We start from the raw sequence: 21,577 nt of genomic DNA, 5'->3' as shown, positions 1-21,577 counted from the left end.
TTCAAGACGGCTGTGTGGGTGGGTGGGGTTCACGATGGCCGTGTGGGTGGGTGGGGTTCAAGATGGCCGTGTGGGTGGGTGGGGTTCAAGATGGCCGTGTGGGTGGGTGGGGTTCAAGACGGCTGTGTGGGTGGGTGGGGTTCAAGATGGCCGTGTGGGTGGGTGGGGTTCAAGATGGCCGTGTGGGTGGGTGGGGTTCAAGACGGCTGTGTGGGTGGGTGGGGTTCAAGATGGCCGTGTGGGTGGGTGGGGTTCAAGATGGCCGTGTGGGTGGGTGGGGTTCAAGACGGCTGTGTGGGTGGGTGGGGTTCACGATGGCCGTGTGGGTGGGTGGGGTTCAAGATGGCCGTGTGGGTGGGTGGGGTTCAAGATGGCCGTGTGGGTGGGTGGGGTTCAAGACGGCTGTGTGGGTGGGTGGGGTTCAAGATGGCCGTGTGGGTGGGTGGGGTTCAAGATGGCCGTGTGGGTGGGTGGGGTTCAAGACGGCTGTGTGGGTGGGTGGGGTTCAAGATGGCCGTGTGGGTGGGTGGGGTTCAAGATGGCCGTGTGGGTGGGTGGGGTTCAAGACGGCCGTGTGGGTGGGTGGGGTTCACGATGGCCGTGTGGGTGGGTGGGGTTCAAGATGGCCGTGTGGGTGGGTGGGGTTCAAGACGGCTGTGTGGGTGGGTGGGGTTCAAGATGGTCGTGTGGGTGGGTGGAGTTCAAGACGGCCGTGTGGGTGGGTGGGGTTCAAGATGACCGTGTGGGTGGGTGGGGTTCAAGACGACCGTGTGGGTGGGTGGAGTTCAAGACGGCCGTGTGGGTGGGTGGGGTTCAAGATGACCGTGTGGGTGGGTGGGGTTCACGACGGCCGTGTGGGTGGGTGGGGTTCAAGATGGCCGTGTGGGTGGGTGGGGTTCAAGACGGCTGTGTGGGTGGGTGGGGTTCAAGATGGCCGTGTGGGTGGGTGGGGTTCAAGATGGCTGTGTGGGTGGGTGGGGTTCACATAAGTGTGCTGTTAGCGTGTTGTTAGTGTGTTGTTAGTGTGTTGTTAGTGTGTTGTTAGCGTGTTTCTTTCACTGTTACTATTGTAGTGTAGCTGCGCCTACTGGCTGCCAGGCGTAGCAATAGCGGGTGTACCCACCCAAGGGGAAGAACAGGGTCAAGGGTCGTGGAAGGCATGGGAACTGGGGTCAAGGGTCATGGGAGGGATGAGAATTGGGTCAAGGGTCGTGGGAGGGATGGGAACTGGGGTCGAGGGTCGTGGAAGGGATGGGAACTGGGGTCATGGGAGGGATGGGAACTGGGGTCAAGGGTCATGGGAGGGATGGGAACTGGGGTCAAGGGTCATGGGAGGGATGGGAACTGGGGTCAAGGGTCATGGGAGGGATGGGAACTGGGGTCGAGGGTCGTGGAAGGGATGGGAACTGGGGTCATGGGAGGGATGGGAACTGGGGTCAAGGGTCATGGGAGGGATGGGAACTGGGGTCAAGGGTCATGGGAGGGATGGGAACTGGGGTCAAGGGTCGGGGAAGTGATGGGAACTGGGGTCAAGGGTCGTGGAATGAGTGTATGTATGAGTGAGTGAGTGTATGAATGAGTGTATAAGTGTATGACAGAGTGTATGAGTGAGTGTGTGTATGAGTGAGTGTATGAGTGTGTGAGTGTATGAGTGAGTGAGTGTATGAGTGAGTGTGTAAGTGAGTGAGTGAGTGTATGAGTGAGTGAGTGAGTGTATGAGTGAGTGTATGAGTGTATGACTGAGTGTATGAGTGAGTGTGTGTATGAGTGAGTGTATGAGTGTGTGAGTGTATGAGTGAGTGAGTGTATGAGTGAGTGTATGAGTGAGTGTATGAGTGTGTGAGTGTATGAGTGAGTGAGTGTATGAGTGAGTGTATGAGTGAGTGTATGAGTGAGTGAGTGTATGAGTGAGTGAGTGTATGAGTGAGTGTATGAGTGAGTATATGAGTGAGTGTATGAGTGAGTGACTGAGTGTGTGTATGAGTGAGTGAGTGAGTGTATGAGTGAGTGTATGAGTGAGTGTATGAGTGAGTGAGTGTATGTGTGAGTGAGTGTATGAGTGTATGAGTGAGTGAGTGTATGAGTGAGTGAGTGTATGAGTGAGTGAGTGTATGAGTGAGTGAGTGTATGAGTGAGTGTGTGTATGAGTGTGTGTATGAGTGTGTGTATGAGTGAGTGTATGACTGAGTGAGTGTATGAGTGAGTGAGTGTATGAGTGAGTGTATGAGTGAGTGAGTGTGTGTATGAGTGTGTGTATGAGTGTGTGTATGAGTGAGTGTATGACTGAGTGAGTGTATGAGTGAGTGAGTGTATGAGTGAGTGTATGAGTGAGTGAGTGTATGAGTGAGTGTATGAGTGTGTGAGTGTATGAGTGAGTGAGTGTATGACTGAGTGTATGAGTGAGTGTGTGTATGAGTGAGCGTATGAGTGAGTGAGTGTATGAGTGAGTGAGTGAGTGTATGAGTGAGTGAGTGTATGAGTGAGTGAGTGTATGACTGAGTGAGTGAGTGTATGAGTGACTGAGTATATGAGTGAGTGTATGAGTGTATGACTGAGTGAGTGAGTGTATGAGTGAGTGTATGAGTGAGTGAGTGTATGAGTGAGTGTATGACTGAGTGAGTGAGTGACTGAGTGAGTGACTGAGTGAGTGTATGAGTGAGTGAGTGAGTGTATGAGTGAGTAAGTGTATGACTGAGTGAGTGACTGAGTGTGTGAGTGAGTGAGTGTATGAGTGAGTGAGTGTATGAGTGAGTGAATGTATGACTGAGTGAGTGAGTGTATGAGTGACTGAGTGAGTGTATGACTGAGTGAGTGAGTGTATGAGTGAGTGAGTGTATAAGTGAGTGAGTGAGTGTATGACTGAGTGAGTGTATGAGTGACTGAGTGAGTGAGTGAGTGAATGAATGACTGAGTGACTGAGTGAGTGTATGAGTGAGTGTATGAGTGAGTGTATGAGTGAGTGTATGAGTGAGTGACTAAGTGACTGAGTGAGTGAGTGACTGAGTAAGTGTATGACTGAGTGAGTGACTGAGTGAGTGTATGAGTGACTGAGTGAGTGACAGACTGAGTGACTGAGTGTATGTCGGGCGTTTACCGTCTGCAACCTCCTGCTGGAGATGCCGGGTCACGATCTCCCGAATCCGCGCCGGGATGAGGGAGGTGTTGCCGTTGCCGTTGCCGGTGATGTCGGCGCTGGTCCCGGTGACGCTGGTGCCGGTGATGGTGCCAATCCGCAGGGACTTTGCCTCGTCGTCGAGTTCCGGGTTCAACACCGTGTCCTCCAGCCGCTGAAAACAGCAGCGGTGTCATCGTCGGCAGTGTCATCATCATCATCATCAGTGTCATCATCGTCAGTGTCATCATCAGTGTCATCATCGTCAGTGTCATCATCAGTGTCATCATCGTCAGTGTCATCATCAGTGTCATCATCGTCAGTGTCATCGTCGGCAGTGTCATCATCATCGTCAGTGTCATCATCAGTGTCATCATCGTCAGTGTCATCGTCGGCAGTGTCATCATCATCATCGTCAGTGTCATCATCAGTGTCATCATCGTCAGTGTCATCATCAGTGTCATCGTCATCATCATCAGTGTCATCATCATCATCAGTGTCATCATCAGTGTCATCATCAGTGTCATCATCAGTGTCATCATCATCATCATCAGTGTCATCATCATCATCAGTGTCATCATCAGTGTCATCATCAGTGTCATCATCAGTGTCATCATCATCATCATCAGTGTCATCATCATCATCAGTGTCATCATCAGTGTCATCATCAGTGTCATCGTTAGTGTCATCATCAGTGACATCATCAGTGTCATCATCAGTGTCATCATCAGTGTCATCATCATCATCATCATCAGTGTCATCATCAGTGTATCATTAGTGTCATCATCATCATCATCAGTGTCATCATCATCATCAGTGTCATCATCAGTATCATCATCATCGTCATCATCAGTGTCATCATCAGTGTCATCGTCAGTGTCATCATCATCATCATCAGTGTCATCATCAGTGTCATCGTCATCATCATCAGTGACATCATCGTCATCATCATCATCATCAGTGTCATCATCAGTGTCATCGTCAGTGTCATCATCATCATCAGTGTCATCATCAGTGTCATCATCAGTGTCATCATCAGTGTCATCATCAGTGTCATCATCAGTGTCAGTGTCATCATCAGTGTCATCATCAGTGTCATCATCAGTGTCATCATCAGTGTCATCATCAGTGTCATCGTCGTCATCATCAGTGTCATCATCAGTGTCATCATCATCATCATCAGTGTCATCATCAGTGTCATCATCAGTGTCATCATCAGTGTCATCGTCGTCATCATCAGTGTCATCATCAGTGTCATCGTCATCATCATCAGTGTCATCATCAGTGTCATCATCAGTGTCATCGTCATCATCATCAGTGTCATCATCAGTGTCATCATCAGTGTCATCATCAGTGTCATCGTCGTCATCATCAGTGTCATCATCAGTGTCATCATCGTCATCATCAGTGTCATCATCAGTGTCATCATCAGTGTCATCGTCGTCATCATCAGTGTCATCATCAGTGTCATCATCAGTGTCATCATCATCATCATCAGTGTCATCATCAGTGTCATCATCAGTGTCATCGTCGTCATCATCAGTGTCATCATCAGTGTCATCATCATCATCATCAGTGTCATCATCAGTGTCATCATCAGTGTCATCATCATCATCATCAGTGTCATCATCAGTGTCATCGTCGTCATCATCAGTGTCATCATCAGTGTCATCATCAGTGTCATCATCAGTGTCATCATCATCAGTGTCATCATCATCATCATCAGTGTCATCATCATCAGTGTCATCATCATCAGTGTCATCATCAGTGTCATCGTCGTCATCATCAGTGTCATCATCAGTGTCATCATCATCATCAGTGTCATCATCATCATCATCAGTGTCATCATCATCAGTGTCATCATCATCAGTGTCATCATCAGTGTCATCATCAGTGTCATCATCAGTGTCATCGTCGTCATCATCAGTGTCATCATCAGTGTCATCATCAGTGTCATCATCAGTGTCATCATCAGTGTCATCGTCGTCATCATCAGTGTCATCATCAGTGTCATCATCAGTGTCATCGTCGTCATCATCAGTGTCATCATCAGTGTCATCATCATCATCATCAGTGTCATCATCATCATCAGTGTCATCATCATCAGTGTCATCATCATCAGTGTCATCATCAGTGTCATCATCAGTGTCATCATCAGTGTCATCGTCGTCATCATCAGTGTCATCATCAGTGTCATCATCAGTGTCATCATCATCATCATCATCAGTGTCATCATCATCATCAGTGTCATCATCATCATCAGTGTCATCGTCAGTGTCATCGTCATCAGTGTCATCATCATCATCAGTGTCATCATCATCATCATCAGTGTCATCGTCAGTGTCATCGTCATCAGTGTCATCATCAGTGTCATCATCAGTGTCATCATCATCATCATCAGTGTCATCGTCAGTGTCATCGTCATCAGTGTCATCATCAGTGTCATCATCAGTGTCATCATCATCATCATCAGTGTCATCATCAGTGTCATCGTCGTCATCATCATCAGTGTCATCATCAGTGTCATCATCAGTGTCATCATCATCATCATCAGTGTCATCGTCAGTGTCATCGTCAGTGGCATTGTCATCAGTGTCATCATCAGTGTCATCATCAGTGTCATCGTCGTCATCATCAGTGTCATCATCAGTGTCATCATCAGTGTCATCATCATCATCATCATCGTCAGTGTCACCGTCAGTGTCATCATCATCATCGTCAGTGTCATCATCATCATCATCAGTGTCATCGTCAGTGTCATCATCATCATCGTCAGTGTCATCATCATCATCAGTGTCATCATCAGTGTCATCATCATCATCAGTGTCATCATCATCAGTGTCATCATCAGTGTCATCATCATCAGTGTCATCATCATCATCGTCAGTGTCATCATCATCATCAGTGTCATCATCATCAGTGTCATCATCATCATCAGTGTCATCATCAGTGTCATCGTCGTCATCATCGTCAGTGTCATCATCATCATCATCAGTGTCATCATCATCATCATCAGTGTCATCATCATCATCATCGTCAGTGTCATCGTCAGTGTCATCATCATCGTCAGTGTCATCATCATCATCAGTGTCATCATCAGTGACATCATCGTCATCATCATCATCAGTGTCATCATCAATGTCATCGCCAGTGTCATCATCATCATCAGTGTCATCGTCATCATCATCAGTGTCATCATCATCATCGTCATCATCATCAGTGCACCACCGCTCCCCCCACACACAGTGCGCTAACCACTGCACCACCACTCCCCGCACACACACACAGTGCGCTAACAACTGCACCACCGCTCCCCCCACACACACAGTGCGCTAACCACTGCACCACCACTCCACACACACACACAGTGCGCTAACCACTGCACCACCGCTCCCCCCACACACACAGTGCGCTAACCACTGCACCACCGCTCCCCATTCACACACACAGTGCGCTAACCACTGCACCACCGCTCCCCACACACACAGTGCGCTAACCACTGCACCACCACTCCCCACACACACACACACAGTGCGCTAACCACTGCACCACCACTCCCCACACACACACACACACAGTGCGCTAACCACTGCACCACCACTCCCCCCACACACAGTGCGCTAACCACTGCACCACCACTCCCCACACACACAGTGCGCTAACCACTGCACCACCACTCCCCACACACACAGTGCGCTAACCACTGCACCACCACTCCCCCCACACACAGTGCGCTAACCACTGCACCACCACTCCCCCCACACACAGTGCGCTAACCACTGCACCACCACTCCCCCCACACACAGTGCGCTAACCACTGCACCACCACTCCCCACACACACAGTGCGCTAACCACTGCACCACCACTCCCCCCACACACAGTGCGCTAACCACTGCACCACCACTCCCCCCACACACAGTGCGCTAACCACTGCACCACCACTCCCCCCACACACAGTGCGCTAACCACTGCACCACCACTCCCCCCACACACAGTGCGCTAACCACTGCACCACCACTCCCCACACACACAGTGCGCTAACCACTGCACCACCACTCCCCACACACACAGTGCGCTAACCACTGCACCACCACTCCCCCCACACACAGTGCGCTAACCACTGCACCACCACTCCCCCCACACACAGTGCGCTAACCACTGCACCACCACTCCCCCCACACACACACACAGTGCGCTAACCACTGCACCACCGCTCCCCACACACACACACACAGTGCGCTAACCACTGCACCACCACTCACCACACACACACACACACAGTGCGCTAACCACTGCACCACCACTCCCCCCACACACACACAGTGCGCTAACCACTGCACCACCGCTCCCCACACACACACACACAGTGCGCTAACCACTGCACCACCACTCCCCACACACACACACAGTGCGCTAACCACTGCACCACCACTCCCCACACACACACACACACAGTGCGCTAACCACTGCACCACCACTCCCCACACGCACACACACAGTGCGCTAACCACTGCACCACCACTCCCCCCACACACACACAGTGCGCTAACCACTGCACCACCACTCCCCCCACACACACACACAGTGCGCTAACCACTGCACCACCACTCCCCACACACACACACACAGTGCGCTAACCACTGCACCACCACTCCCCACACACACACACACAGTGCGCTAACCACTGCACCACCACTCCCCACACACACACACAGTGCGCTAACCACTGCACCACCACTCCCCACACACACACACACAGTGCGCTAACCACTGCACCACCACTCCCCCCACACACACACACAGTGCGCTAACCACTGCACCACCGCTCCCACACACAGTGCGCTAACCACTGCGCCACCACTCCCCACACACACACACACAGTGCGCTAACCACTGCACCACCACTCCCCCCACACACACACAGTGCGCTAACCACTGCACCACCACTCCCCACACACACACACACAGTGCGCTAACCACTGCACCACCACTCCCCCCACACACACACACAGTGCGCTAACCACTGCACCACCACTCCCCACACACACACACACAGTGCGCTAACCACTGCACCACCACTCCCCACACACACACACACAGTGCGCTAACCACTGCACCACCACTCCCCACACACACACACACAGTGCGCTAACCACTGCACCACCACTCCCCACACACACACACACAGTGCGCTAACCACTGCACCACCACTCCCCACACGCACACACACAGTGCGCTAACCACTGCGCCACCACTCCCCCCACACACACACAGTGCGCTAACCACTGCACCACCACTCCCCCCACACACACACACAGTGCGCTAACCACTGCACCACCACTCCCCACACACACACAGTGCGCTAACCACTGCACCACCACTCCCCACACACACACACACAGTGCGCTAACCACTGCACCACCACTCCCCACACACACACACACAGTGCGCTAACCACTGCACCACCACTCCCCACACACACAGTGCGCTAACCACTGCGCCACCACTCCCCACACACACACACACAGTGCGCTAACCACTGCACCACCACTCCCCACACACACACACACAGTGCGCTAACCACTGCACCACCACTCCCCACACACACAGTGCGCTAACCACTGCGCCACCACTCCCCACACACACACAGTGCGCTAACCACTGCGCCACCACTCCCCACACACACAGTGCGCTAACCACTGCACCACCACTCCCCCCACACACACACACAGTGCGCTAACCACTGCGCCACCACTCCCCACACACACACACACAGTGCGCTAACCACTGCACCACCGCTCCCCACACACACACACACAGTGCGCTAACCACTGCACCACCACTCCCCACACACACAGTGCGCTAACCACTGCACCACCACTCCCCCCACACACACACAGTGCGCTAACCACTGCGCCACCACTCCCCACACACACACAGTGCGCTAACCACTGCACCACCACTCCCCACACACACAGTGCGCTAACCACTGCACCACCACTCCCCACACACACACAGTGCGCTAACCACTGCGCCACCACTCCCCACACACACAGTGCGCTAACCACTGCGCCACCACTCCCCACACACACAGTGCGCTAACCACTGCGCCACCACTCCCCACACACACAGTGCGCTAACCACTGCGCCACCACTCCCCACACACACAGTGCGCTAACCACTGAGCCATCGCTCCCACACACAGTGCGCTAACCACTGCGCCACCACTCCCCACACACACAGTGCGCTAACCACTGCGCCACCGCTCCCACACACAGTGCGCTAACCACTGCGCCACCACTCCCCACACACACAGTGCGCTAACCACTGCGCCACCACTCCCCACACACACAGTGCGCTAACCACTGCGCCACCACTCCCCACACACACAGTGCGCTAACCACTGCGCCACCACTCCCCACACACACAGTGCGCTAACCACTGCGCCACCGCTCCCACACACAGTGCGCTAACCACTGCGCCACCACTCCCCACACACACAGTGCGCTAACCACTGCACCACCGCTCCCACACACACAGTGCGCTAACCACTGCGCCACCGCTCCCACACACACAGTGCGCTAACCACTGCACCACCGCTCCCACACACACAGTGCGCTAACCACTGCACCACCGCTCCCACACACACACAGTGCGCTAACCACTGCGCCACCGCTCCCACACACAGTGCGCTAACCACTGCGCCACCGCTCCCACACACACACAGTGCGCTAACCACTGCGCCACCGCTCCCACACACAGTGCGCTAACCACTGCGCCACCGCTCCCACACACACACAGTGCGCTAACCACTGCGCCACCGCTCGTAAACAGCATGAAACTAAAGAAAAATACTCACCACGAGGTTTTCCCAAGACACAGAGAGACACAGAGAGACAGAGACACAGAGAGACACACAGAGACAGAGAGACACACAGAGAGACACAGACACACAGAGAGACACAGAGAGACACAGAGAGACACAGACACACAGAGAGACACAGAGAGACACAGAGAGACACACAGAGACAGAGAGACACAGAGAGACACAGAGAGACACAGAGACACAGAGAGACACAGAGAGACAGAGACACAGAGAGACACACAGAGACAGAGAGACACACAGAGAGACACAGACACACAGAGAGACACAGAGAGACACAGAGAGACACAGAGAGACACAGACACACAGAGAGACACAGAGAGACACAGAGAGACACACAGAGACAGAGAGACACAGAGAGACACAGAGAGACACAGAGACACAGAGAGACACAGAGAGACACAGACACACAGAGACACAGAGAGACACAGAGAGACACAGAGAGACACAGAGAGACACAGAGAGACAGAGAGACACAGAGAGACACAGAGACACAGAGAGACACAGAGAGACACAGACACACAGAGAGACACAGAGACTCACATAGAGAGACACACAGAGAGACTGACAGAGACACACACAGAGACTCACACAGAGAGACACAGAGACAGACAGAGACTCATCTACAAAGACACAGAGACATACAGAGAGGGACTCAGCGATACAAAGACACAGAGAGACACAGATAGACACAGAGAGAGAGACACACAGAGACGCACAGAGAGACACAGACTCACACAGAGAGACACAGAGACACACAGAGAGAGACACAGAGACTCACATAGAGACACAGATAGACACAGAGAGAGACACACACAGAGACACAGACTGACAGAGACACACAGAGAGACACAGACTCACACAGAGACACAGAACGACACAGAGAGAGACACAGAGAGACACACACAGAGAGAGACACAGAGAGAAACACAGAGAGACACACAGACTGACAGAGACACAGACAGAGACACAGAGAGAGACACAGAGAGAGACACAGACTCACACAGAGACACAGAGAGAGAGACACACACACAGAGACACACAGAGAGACACAGACTCACACAGAGAGACACAGAGACACACAGAGAGAGACACACAGACTGACAGAGACACAGACAGAGACACAGAGAGAGACACAGAGAGAGACACAGAGGGAGACACAGACTCACACAGAGACACAGAGAGAGAGACACACACACAGAGACACACAGAGAGACACAGACTCACACAGAGAGACACAGAGACACACAGAGAGAGACACAGAGACTCACATAGAGACACAGAGAGAGACACACACAGACAGAGACAGACAGAGATAGACACAGAGATAGACAAAGAGAGAGACACAGAGACAGAGAGAGACACACAGAGAGACACTGACTACCTCAGCCAGCAAACGGATTCAAAAGCCCTCATTTGCATAATCACCGCGGCAACGGCACCTCGCAACAAGCGGCGCTCCCATTGGTCGGCGCGAGCAACGCGCCTCGCCATTGGCTGGCGGTTGCCGGGGAAACGGCTTGGCTTGGGCCTTAGTTAGGCTTTTTTTTCTTTCAATATTTGTATTTTTTTTTTAAAGTTTATTTATTTTAGGGGTGGGTTTGGCGCGTGAGGAGATTTGGTTTTCCCTTCCTCTTCTCCTCCCTCCTTTGTGTTCACCTACGCGTCGTTACTTTAACGCACTGGCCAGTGATTTAATAATTTAATTGGAATCTTAAATCTTCACTCACTCACTCTTAAATCTCACTCAGTCACTCGCTCACTCAGTCAGTCACTCAGTCACTCAGTCACTCGCTCACTCAGTCAGTCACTCAGTCACTCACTCACCCACTCACTCACTCATCCAGTCATTCACTCAGTCACTCACTCACCCACTCACTCACTCAGTCACTCACTCAGTCACTCAGTCACTCACCCACTCACTCAGTCACTCACTCAGTCACTCACCCACTCACTCACCCACCCACTCACTCGGTCAGTCACCCACTCACCCACTCACTCACCCACTCACTCACTCAGTCATCAGTCACTCACTCGCCCACTCACTCACTCACCCACTCACTCGGTCAGTCACCCACTCACCCACTCACTCACTCAGTCATCAGTCACTCACTCGCCCACTCACTCACTCACCCACTCACTCGGTCAGTCACCCACTCACCCACTCACTCACTCAGTCATCAGTCACTCACTCGCCCACTCACTCACTCATTCACTCACCCACGACCAAGACCACCACCCCTCGTGGTGCCCATAGCAACGCATTGCCGAGATGACCCCCAACCCTTTATTTAACCATTGCCGAGATGACCCCCAAACCTTTATTTAACCATTGCCGAGATGACCCCCAAACCTTTATTTAACCATTCTGAGATGACCCTAACCTTTATTTAACCATTCAGAGATGACCACAACCTTTATTTAACCATTCTGTTATGACCCCCAAACCTTTATTTAACCATTCAGAGATGATCCACAACCTTTATTTAACCATTCAGGGGTGACCCCAACCTTTATTTAACCATTCTGAGGTGACCACAAATTTTTTTTAACCATTCTGAGGTGACCACAAACTTTATTTAACCATGCTGAGATGATCCCAACCTTTATTTAACCATTCTGAGATCATCCCAACCTTTATTTAACCATTCTGAGATGACCACAACCTTTATTTAACCTTTAAGAGATGACAACAACCTTTATTTAACCATTCAGAGATGACCACAACCTTTATTTAACCATTGCTGAGATGACCACAACCTTTATTTAACCTTTAAGAGATGACAACAACCTTTATTTAACCATTCAGAGATGACCACAACCTTTATTTAACCATTCAGAGATGACCACAACCTTTATTTAACCATTCAGAGATGACCACAACCTTTATTTAACCATTCAAAGATGATCCGAACCTTTATTTAACCATTCTGAGAATTCCTTTATTTCACCACCCAGCCACACACACCTACACACACCTATACAATAACAAAGACAAAGATCCCCCGTGTAGCCTTAACAGACTGTAGGGGCAAGTGCTGTTAGCGAGCACCTATGAAGGCCGGCACGGCACACGAGGGGGTGGGGGGCCAGCCCCACGCCCGGCCGCCTTTGTCTCCCTAGCGGCGATGTTTACACACCGCACCAGGTACTCATTTGAGGCTGAGTCGACCTAGGGGAGGCCCGGGACCGGTTCAGATAATCGTCACTGGTGGTGTTGGCCGTGAGCGGGAATCGAACCCGGGTCGCCGGGTTCATAGCGCAGCGTAGCGCTAACCACTACACCCACCGCTCCCCACTACCTATACACACACACACACACGCCTACACACACACACACGCCTACACACACACACACGCCTACACACACACACACGCCTACACACACACACACACACGCCTACACACACACGCACCTACACACACACACACCTACACACAGCCACACACAAACACCTACACACACACCTACACACACACCTACACACACACAAACACACACACATACACAGCCACACACAAACACCTACACACACACCTACACACACACACACACGCCTACACACACACACACACACGCCTACACACACACACACCTACACACACACCTATACACACCTACACACACACACGCCTACACACACACACCTACACACACACCTATACACACCTACACACACCTACACACACACCTACACACACACAGACACCTACACACACACACCTACACACAGACACCTACACACACACACCTACACACACATACACCTACACACACACCTACACACACACACCTACACACATACACACACAGCCACATACACCACCTACACACGCCTACACACACACACACCTACACACACACACCTACACACACACACCTACACACACACACGCCTACACACACACACCTACACACACACACCTACACACACACCTACACACACACACAACTACACACACACCTACACACACGCACCTACACACACACAAAACCTACACACACATACAGCCACACACAAACACCTACACACACACCTACACACACACCTACACACACACAAACACACACACACACATACACAGCCACACACAAACACCTACACACACCCCTACACACACACAGCCACACACACACCTACACACACACACCTACACACACAGCCACACACAAACACCTACACACACACACCTACACACACACACCTACACACACACATACACACACACAAACACCTACACTTACACAGAAGCAAAGAGTGGCTCAGGGCTGATAAGACAATCAAACACCACGACTACAAAGCCATATCAGCAGCGTCCACACGACCACACAGGCAAAGGTCCCCCGTGTAGCCTCTAGCAGGCTGTAGGGGCAAGAGACCCATAGACTCACCACAGAGACCCATAGACCCACACACAGAGACCCACAGACTCACCACAGAGACCCACAGACTCACCACACAGAGACCCACAGACACACCACACAGACACCCATAGACTCACCACAGAGACCCACAGACTCACCACACAGAGACCCATTGACACACACACAGAGACCCACAGACTCACCACACAGAGACCCACAGACACACCACACAGAGACCCATAGACTCACCACACAGAGACCCATAGACTCACCACACAGAGACCCACAGACTCACCACACAGAGACCCACAGACACACACACACAGAGACCCACAGACACACCACACAGAGACCCACAGACTCACCACACAGAAACCCATTGACACACACACAGAGACCCACAGACTCACCACACAGAGACCCATAGACTCACCACACAGAGACCCACAGACTCACCACACAGAGACCCACAGACTCACCACACAGAGACCCATAGACCCACACACAGAGACCCACAGACTCACCACACAGAGACCCATAGACTCACCACACAGAGACCCATAGACTCACCACACAGAGACCCATAGACTCACCACACAGAGACCCACAGACTCACCGCACAGAGACCCATAGACTCACCACACAGAGACCCATTGACACACACACAGAGACCCATAGACTCACCACAGAGACCCATAGACCCACACACAGAGACCCATTGACACACACACAGAGACCCACAGACTCACCACACAGAGACCCACAGACTCACCACACAGAGACCCATAGACTCACCACACAGAGACCCATAGACTCACCACACAGAGACCCACAGACACACCACACAGAGACCCATAGACCCACACACACAGACCCATAGATCCACACACAGAGACCCATAGACTCACCACAGAGACCCATAGACCCACACACAGAGACCCATTGACACACACACAGAGACCCACAGACTCACCACACAGAGACCCACAGACTCACCACACAGAGACCCATAGACTCACCACACAGAGACCCATAGACTCACCACACAGAGACCCACAGACACACCACACAGAGACCCATAGACCCACACACACAGACCCATAGATCCACACACAGAGACCCACAGACTCACACACAGAGACCCATAGACTCACACACAGAGACCCATAGACTCACACACAGAGACCCACAGACTCACCACACAGAGACCCACAGACTCACCACACAGAGACCCATAGACTCACCACACAGAGACCCATAGACTCACCACACAGAGACCCACAGACACACCACACAGAGACCCATAGACCCACACACACAGACCCATAGATCCACACACAGAGACCCATAGACTCACCACAGAGACCCATAGACCCACACACAGAGACCCATTGACACACACACAGAGACCCACAGACTCACCACACAGAGACCCACAGACTCACCACACAGAGACCCATAGACTCACCACACAGAGACCCATAGACTCACCACACAGAGACCCACAGACACCACACAGAGACCCATAGACCCACACACACAGACCCATAGATCCACACACAGAGACCCATAGACTCACCACAGAGACCCATAGACCCACACACAGAGACCCATTGACACACACACAGAGACCCACAGACTCACCACACAGAGACCCACAGACTCACCACACAGAGACCCATAGACTCACCACACAGAGACCCATAGACTCACCACACAGAGACCCACAGACACACCACACAGAGACCCATAGACCCACACACACAGACCCATAGATCCACACACAGAGACCCACAGACTCACACACAGAGACCCATAGACTCACACACAGAGACCCATAGACTCACACACAGAGACCCACAGACTCACCACACAGAGACCCACAGACTCACCACACAGAGACCCATAGACTCACCACACAGAGACCCATAGACTCACCACACAGAGACCCACAGACACACCACACAGAGACCCATAGACCCACACACACAGACCCATAGATCCACACACAGAGACCCATAGACTCACCACAGAGACCCATAGACCCACACACAGAGACCCATTGACACACACACAGAGACCCACAGACTCACCACACAGAGACCCACAGACTCACCACACAGAGACCCATAGACTCACCACACAGAGACCCATAGACTCACCACACAGAGACCCACAGACACACCACACAGAGACCCATAGACCCACACACACAGACCCATAGATCCACACACAGAGACCCACAGACTCACACACAGAGACCCATAGACTCACACACAGAGACCCATAGACTCACACACAGAGACCCATAGACTCACCACACAGAGACACATAGACTCACCACAGAGAGACCCATAGACTCACACAGAGACCCATAGACTCACACATAGATAACAACAACCGCCATTCGCCACTAAGTGGCGGTGACGTCACCACGACGCTTGTGCCAGGCCATGTGCACCTTGAGGCCACGTGAAGTGTCGAACGCCCGCTGGCAGGAGGTCACGGGGCAGACCCAGCAGGTGCCACGGGTCGACTGACTGAGATGACCGAGATGACTGGCTGATGCACCACCTGTGCCCCCTACTGTGCCAACTTGCTGTGCTTTAGCCACCCGGCGCTCCACTCGTTGTTGTGAGCGTCGCTCCTCCGCCCTCCGTTCTTGTTTGAGGGCGACTGCTTCCAACTGCCCAGCAGCGTCCTTCACGAGCCTCCTCCACAGAGGCCGATCTTGACACCACTGGTACCAGTCATTGGCAAGTCCACTCAGCTCCACGTCCTCCTGTACCACATCACTCAATCTCTTCTCTAGCCCGTGCCGCGCCCATTTAGCCCCCCTCGATCCGGCCGAACAAAAGCTGCTTAGGCATGCGGTGGCTGGGCATGCGGGCTACATGACCCAGCCAACGCAGCCTTGCCTGCCGGAGGAGCTCACCGATGGGACTTTGACCAAATCTTTCAAGTATTTGTGAGCTCCTCACACAATCCAGCCTGCAGGTTAAACCCAGGATGGATCGTAGGCAGGCCAGCCTAAATGTTTCTAACCGGCGAAGATGCTCCATTAGGGGGGTCCACGTTTCGCAAGCATAGAGAAGAGACGGAATGACTGTGGCCGAGAAGACCTGAAGCTTCGTGCGGGGCGACAGACCAGGTAGCTTCCACACAGCAGCGTTACGCAACCGATGAAAAGATATTGCCGCTCGACTGATTCGGAGTGAGACCTCTGCTGTTAAACTGGAGCCGGTCATAAGCACACTGCCCAGGTATGGGAAACTCTCCACTCTCTCCACAACTGCCCCATCACCAATTGGGAGTTGTGGGGGTGGAGTGTCCGATGGTACAAAATACCCAGGCTGGTGCTTAGTTTTGGTGGGGCTGATGGTAAGGCCCCACCTCTTCGTGGCACGCTCCAGTCTCAGCAGCAGCGTCTCCAACTCCTCCTCTGAATGAGCAGCTATTACCAAATCATCGGCATACATAACGTGGTTTACCAATAGGGAGCCATACCTTGATCGCACCCGGGCATCGATCAGCCTCCCATTATATCTGTACCAAATTGAAATTCCCCCAGTACAGCTATTGAAGGCTTCACGAACTACGCGGTCGAAATAGATGTTGAATAATGTGGGAGCCAGAGGACATCCCTGTCGCACCCCAAGGTGTACAGGGAATGGCTCTGACTCCCGGCCACGTAGTTTTACCCAGGCCCGCTTACCATCATGAAGGTCCTTAATGATCGTGAGCATAGGGTCAGGAACTCCGAAAGCACGAAGAACAACCCAGAGCCCTTGCCTACTGATGGTGTCATAGGCCTTGACCAGGTCAATAAAGCAGAGAAGTAGGTCTTGTTAGAATTCCCTACACCTCTGCTGTAGCAGATGGACAGAAAATATGGCATCTGTGCAGGACCGCCCTTTCCAGAAACCGCATTGGGGCTCCGCAAGCCTCTCTCAGCGTGCCTAGCAAGGCGATGTTGAATAATCCTTGCCAGGACCTTTCCCGGCACACTGAGGAGTGAGATGCCCCTGTAGTTGTTACAGTCTGTGCGGTCCCCCTTCTTAAAGAGGGGGACCACCAGGGCATCCTTCCAATGCTGCAGAACCCGTCCAGTGGTCCAGACTGTTGTTATGATGTCATATAGGGCAGTCTGTGCACAAACGCCACCCTCCCTCAGCATTTTGCTTGGGGGATCCTCTCTGCCCTGTGCATTTCCTGGTCTCAGACTCCGGATCGCCTTCAGTACTTCCTCAACAGCTGGCACCTCAGCCAGCCACTCACAGGGGGTGACTTCTTCCAATATTTGAGGCACCGCAGCCTCAGCAGGGTCATCCCAACTTTGTGCCATGATGTTTTCTTGGCTGAGGGATTTCCCCTCCCACAGGACCTCACAGAAATGCTCAGCAAATCTGAAAACCTATTCCTGGGGGTCGGAGATTGGATCACCGTTTTTCCCCTAATGATGGTAATAGGTGTGGCGCTGCAGGTTACTTTTTTGATGGAGTTAAACAGTGATTTGTGATCGCGGGCCACTGAGGCAGACTCCATCTCCTCAGCAACCCGCGACCACCACCCATCCTTACAGCGCCTTACGGCTCTCCGAACCTCCGAGCGAAGGCTGCGGTAAGCCTCCTCATTCTCTGACGTGGGATGCTGTAGCCGATGAGAGTGGGCCTGTCGCTTTTTCTCTCACCTATCCTGAACACCTCCTCTGTCAGCCAGGGTCTCTGGGGAGGTCTGGACCGCGTACCCAAAGCAGCCATTGCAGCTGCATGAGTCACAGTCCTAAATCTCGCCCATTTATCCTCGACATCAGGAGGAGTGGGGGACGATGCCAACCCCAGCCGCAAGCGATGATGAAATTCTCGCTTGTAACATTCATCAGTTAACTAAGACCAGGCCACTTTAGGTTGGAATGGGGTCCTGGGTGTACACCCACCACCGGAGTGGAAGAATGGCAGGCGCATCTTACAGATGACTAGTCGATGGTCAGAGGTCAGATCAGCTCCACGGTAGGTCCTGGTGTCAAGGACATGGGCTCGCATCCGCTGGTCCGTCACTATGTAGTCCAGCAGATGTCTTGGACCCGGCATGCATCCATGATGTTGTGTGGATGCGCCGATGCCGGAACAGCGTGTTGGTAATTACAAGCCCCTGGGCTGCACAAAAATCTAGCAGCCTCCTGCCGTTGTTATTGAGCTGATCTGGCCCATGTCCTCCAATCACTCCAGACCAGGTGCCAGCATCATGACCAACTCGGGCATTGAAGTCACCCAACAAGATGACTCTATCCCGAGTGGCCACTTTAACCAGCACCTGTGACAGGAGGTCATAGAAGGCATCTGACTCATCGGCTTTGCCTGCATCCCTCCACGGATGTTCGTCTTCGGTGGGGGCATAAGAAACCACGACCACCACTCCTCGCCTCCGGTTGATGGGAAGGCGAGCCCAAAGTAGCCTGGGGCTTGCAGCTTCCCACAACTCACCGCCACGCTCCCACGCTTCCTTAATAATTTTGTTCAGACACACAGACACCCGTAGACCCACACACATAGAGACTCATGATTCCCACACATAGAGACCCATCTAACCTTTGATTTTGTTGACGATCTTGGTAACTTGTGAAAACAAGCGTCACGTAACTAACACCGCCTAACGCTCGATCGGTTACAACATTGAGCATCTCTCATCATCTGCAGGAGAGGTCCGCCACTGTGAAATCCCAGAGTCTTAGAAAGAGAGAGACACCCAGACCCAGGGTCTCAGTGTCTCCGACACGGTCATTGTGAACCCCCTGAGAGAGAGAGACACCCAGACCCAGGCTCTCAGTGTCTCTGACACGGCCATCGTGAACCCCCTGAGAGAGAGAGACCCCCAGACCCAGGCTCTCAGTGTCTCCGACACGGCCATCGTGAACCCCCTGAGAGAGAGACACCCAGACCCAGGCTCTCAGTGTCTCCGACACGGCCATCATGAACCCCCTGAGAGAGACACACACTCAGACCCAGGCTCTCAGTGTCCCCGACACGGCCATCGTGAACCCCCTGAGAGAGAGACACCCAGACCCAGGGTCTCAGTGTCTCCGACACGGCCATCATGAACCCCCTGAGAGAGAGAGACCCCCAGACCCAGGCTCTCAGTGTCCCCGACACGGCCATCGTGAACCCCCTGAGAGAGAGACACCCAGACCCAGGGTCTCAGTGTCTCCGACACGGCCATCGTGAACCCCCTGAGAGAGAGAGACACCCAGACCCAGGCTCTCAGTGTCCCCGACACGGCCATCGTGAACCCCCTGAGAGAGAGAGACACCCAGACCCAGGCTCTCACCTGAATCACAGTTTCCAGTCTCAAGTTGGAGGAAGATGTTGAAGAAGATGACGATGGCAAAGGTGGTTGTGGTGTCTTCTCTACGGTTTGATGTTGGGTGTTCATCAGTGAAGGAATTCAGACACTCACTCACTCACTCGACCACTCACTCACTCTCTCTCCCACTCTCTTTCTCTCTCTATGGGTGAGTGTGTGAGCGAGTGGGTGAGTGAGTGGGTGAGTGGTTGATTGAGTGAGTGATTGAGTGGGTGAGTGGTTGATTGAGTGAGTGATTGAGTGGGTGAGTGACTGGGCGAGTGTGTGTGAGTGATTTGGTGGTTTTGTGTGAGTGATTGGTGAGCGTGTGAGTGAGTGATTGGGTGAGTGAGTGAGTGAGTGGGTGAGTGAGTGAGTAAGTGAGTGGGTGAGTGAGTGAGTGGGTGAGTGAGTGAGTGGGTGAGTGAATGAGTTGGTGGGTGAGTGACTGAGAAAGTATTTGAGTGGGTGAGTGTGTGAGTGAGTGAGTGTGAGAGTGAGTGGGTGAGCGTGTGAGTGAGTGTGTGAGTGTGTGAGCGAGTGAGTGAATGTGAGAGTGAGTGGGTGAGTGAGTGTGTGAGTGAGTGAGTGGGTGAGTGTCTGAGTGAGCGTGTGAGTGAGTGTGTGAGTGTTTGAGTGAGCGTGTGAGTGAGTGTGTGAGTGAGTGAGTGGGTGAGTGAGCGTGTGAGTGAGTGAGTGTGTGAGTGGGTGAATGAGCGTGTGAGTGAGTGAGTGAGTGTGTGAGTGAGCGAGTGGGTGAATGTGTGAGTGAGTGTGTGAGTGTTTGAGTGAGCGTGTGAGTGAGTGTGTGAGTGTGTGAGTGGGTGAATGAGCGTGTGAGTGAGTGAGTGTGTGAGTGAGCGAGTGGGTGAATGT

At 52.6% G+C, this 21,577-nt stretch overlaps 1 protein-coding gene across 1 annotated transcript in view; it reads right to left on the bottom strand.

Moving 5' to 3' along the window:
- Nucleotides 1-21,278, bottom strand: part of LOC144955658 (rootletin-like) — a gene marked incomplete at its 3' end in the record, with an annotated part of 29,337 nt that extends 8,059 nt beyond the window's left edge. The window contains exons 1-2 of the mRNA XM_078885819.1: nucleotides 20,687-21,278; nucleotides 3,095-3,287 (exon numbers count right to left, since the gene is read on the bottom strand). Of these exons, the coding sequence (XP_078741945.1) occupies nucleotides 3,095-3,287; nucleotides 20,687-20,791 (298 nt within the window). The remainder of the gene's footprint in view (nucleotides 1-3,094; nucleotides 3,288-20,686) is intronic.
- Between the last annotated feature and the right edge of the window lie 299 nt (nucleotides 21,279-21,577).

This window comes from Lampetra fluviatilis, unplaced genomic scaffold (genome assembly GCF_964198595.1).
Source record: "Lampetra fluviatilis unplaced genomic scaffold, kcLamFluv1.1 SCAFFOLD_245, whole genome shotgun sequence".
In the NCBI taxonomy this organism is placed as follows: Eukaryota; Metazoa; Chordata; class Hyperoartia; order Petromyzontiformes; family Petromyzontidae; genus Lampetra; species Lampetra fluviatilis.
Note: the sequence above shows the minus strand (reverse complement) of the source record. Positions and strands in the feature narration are given on the sequence as shown.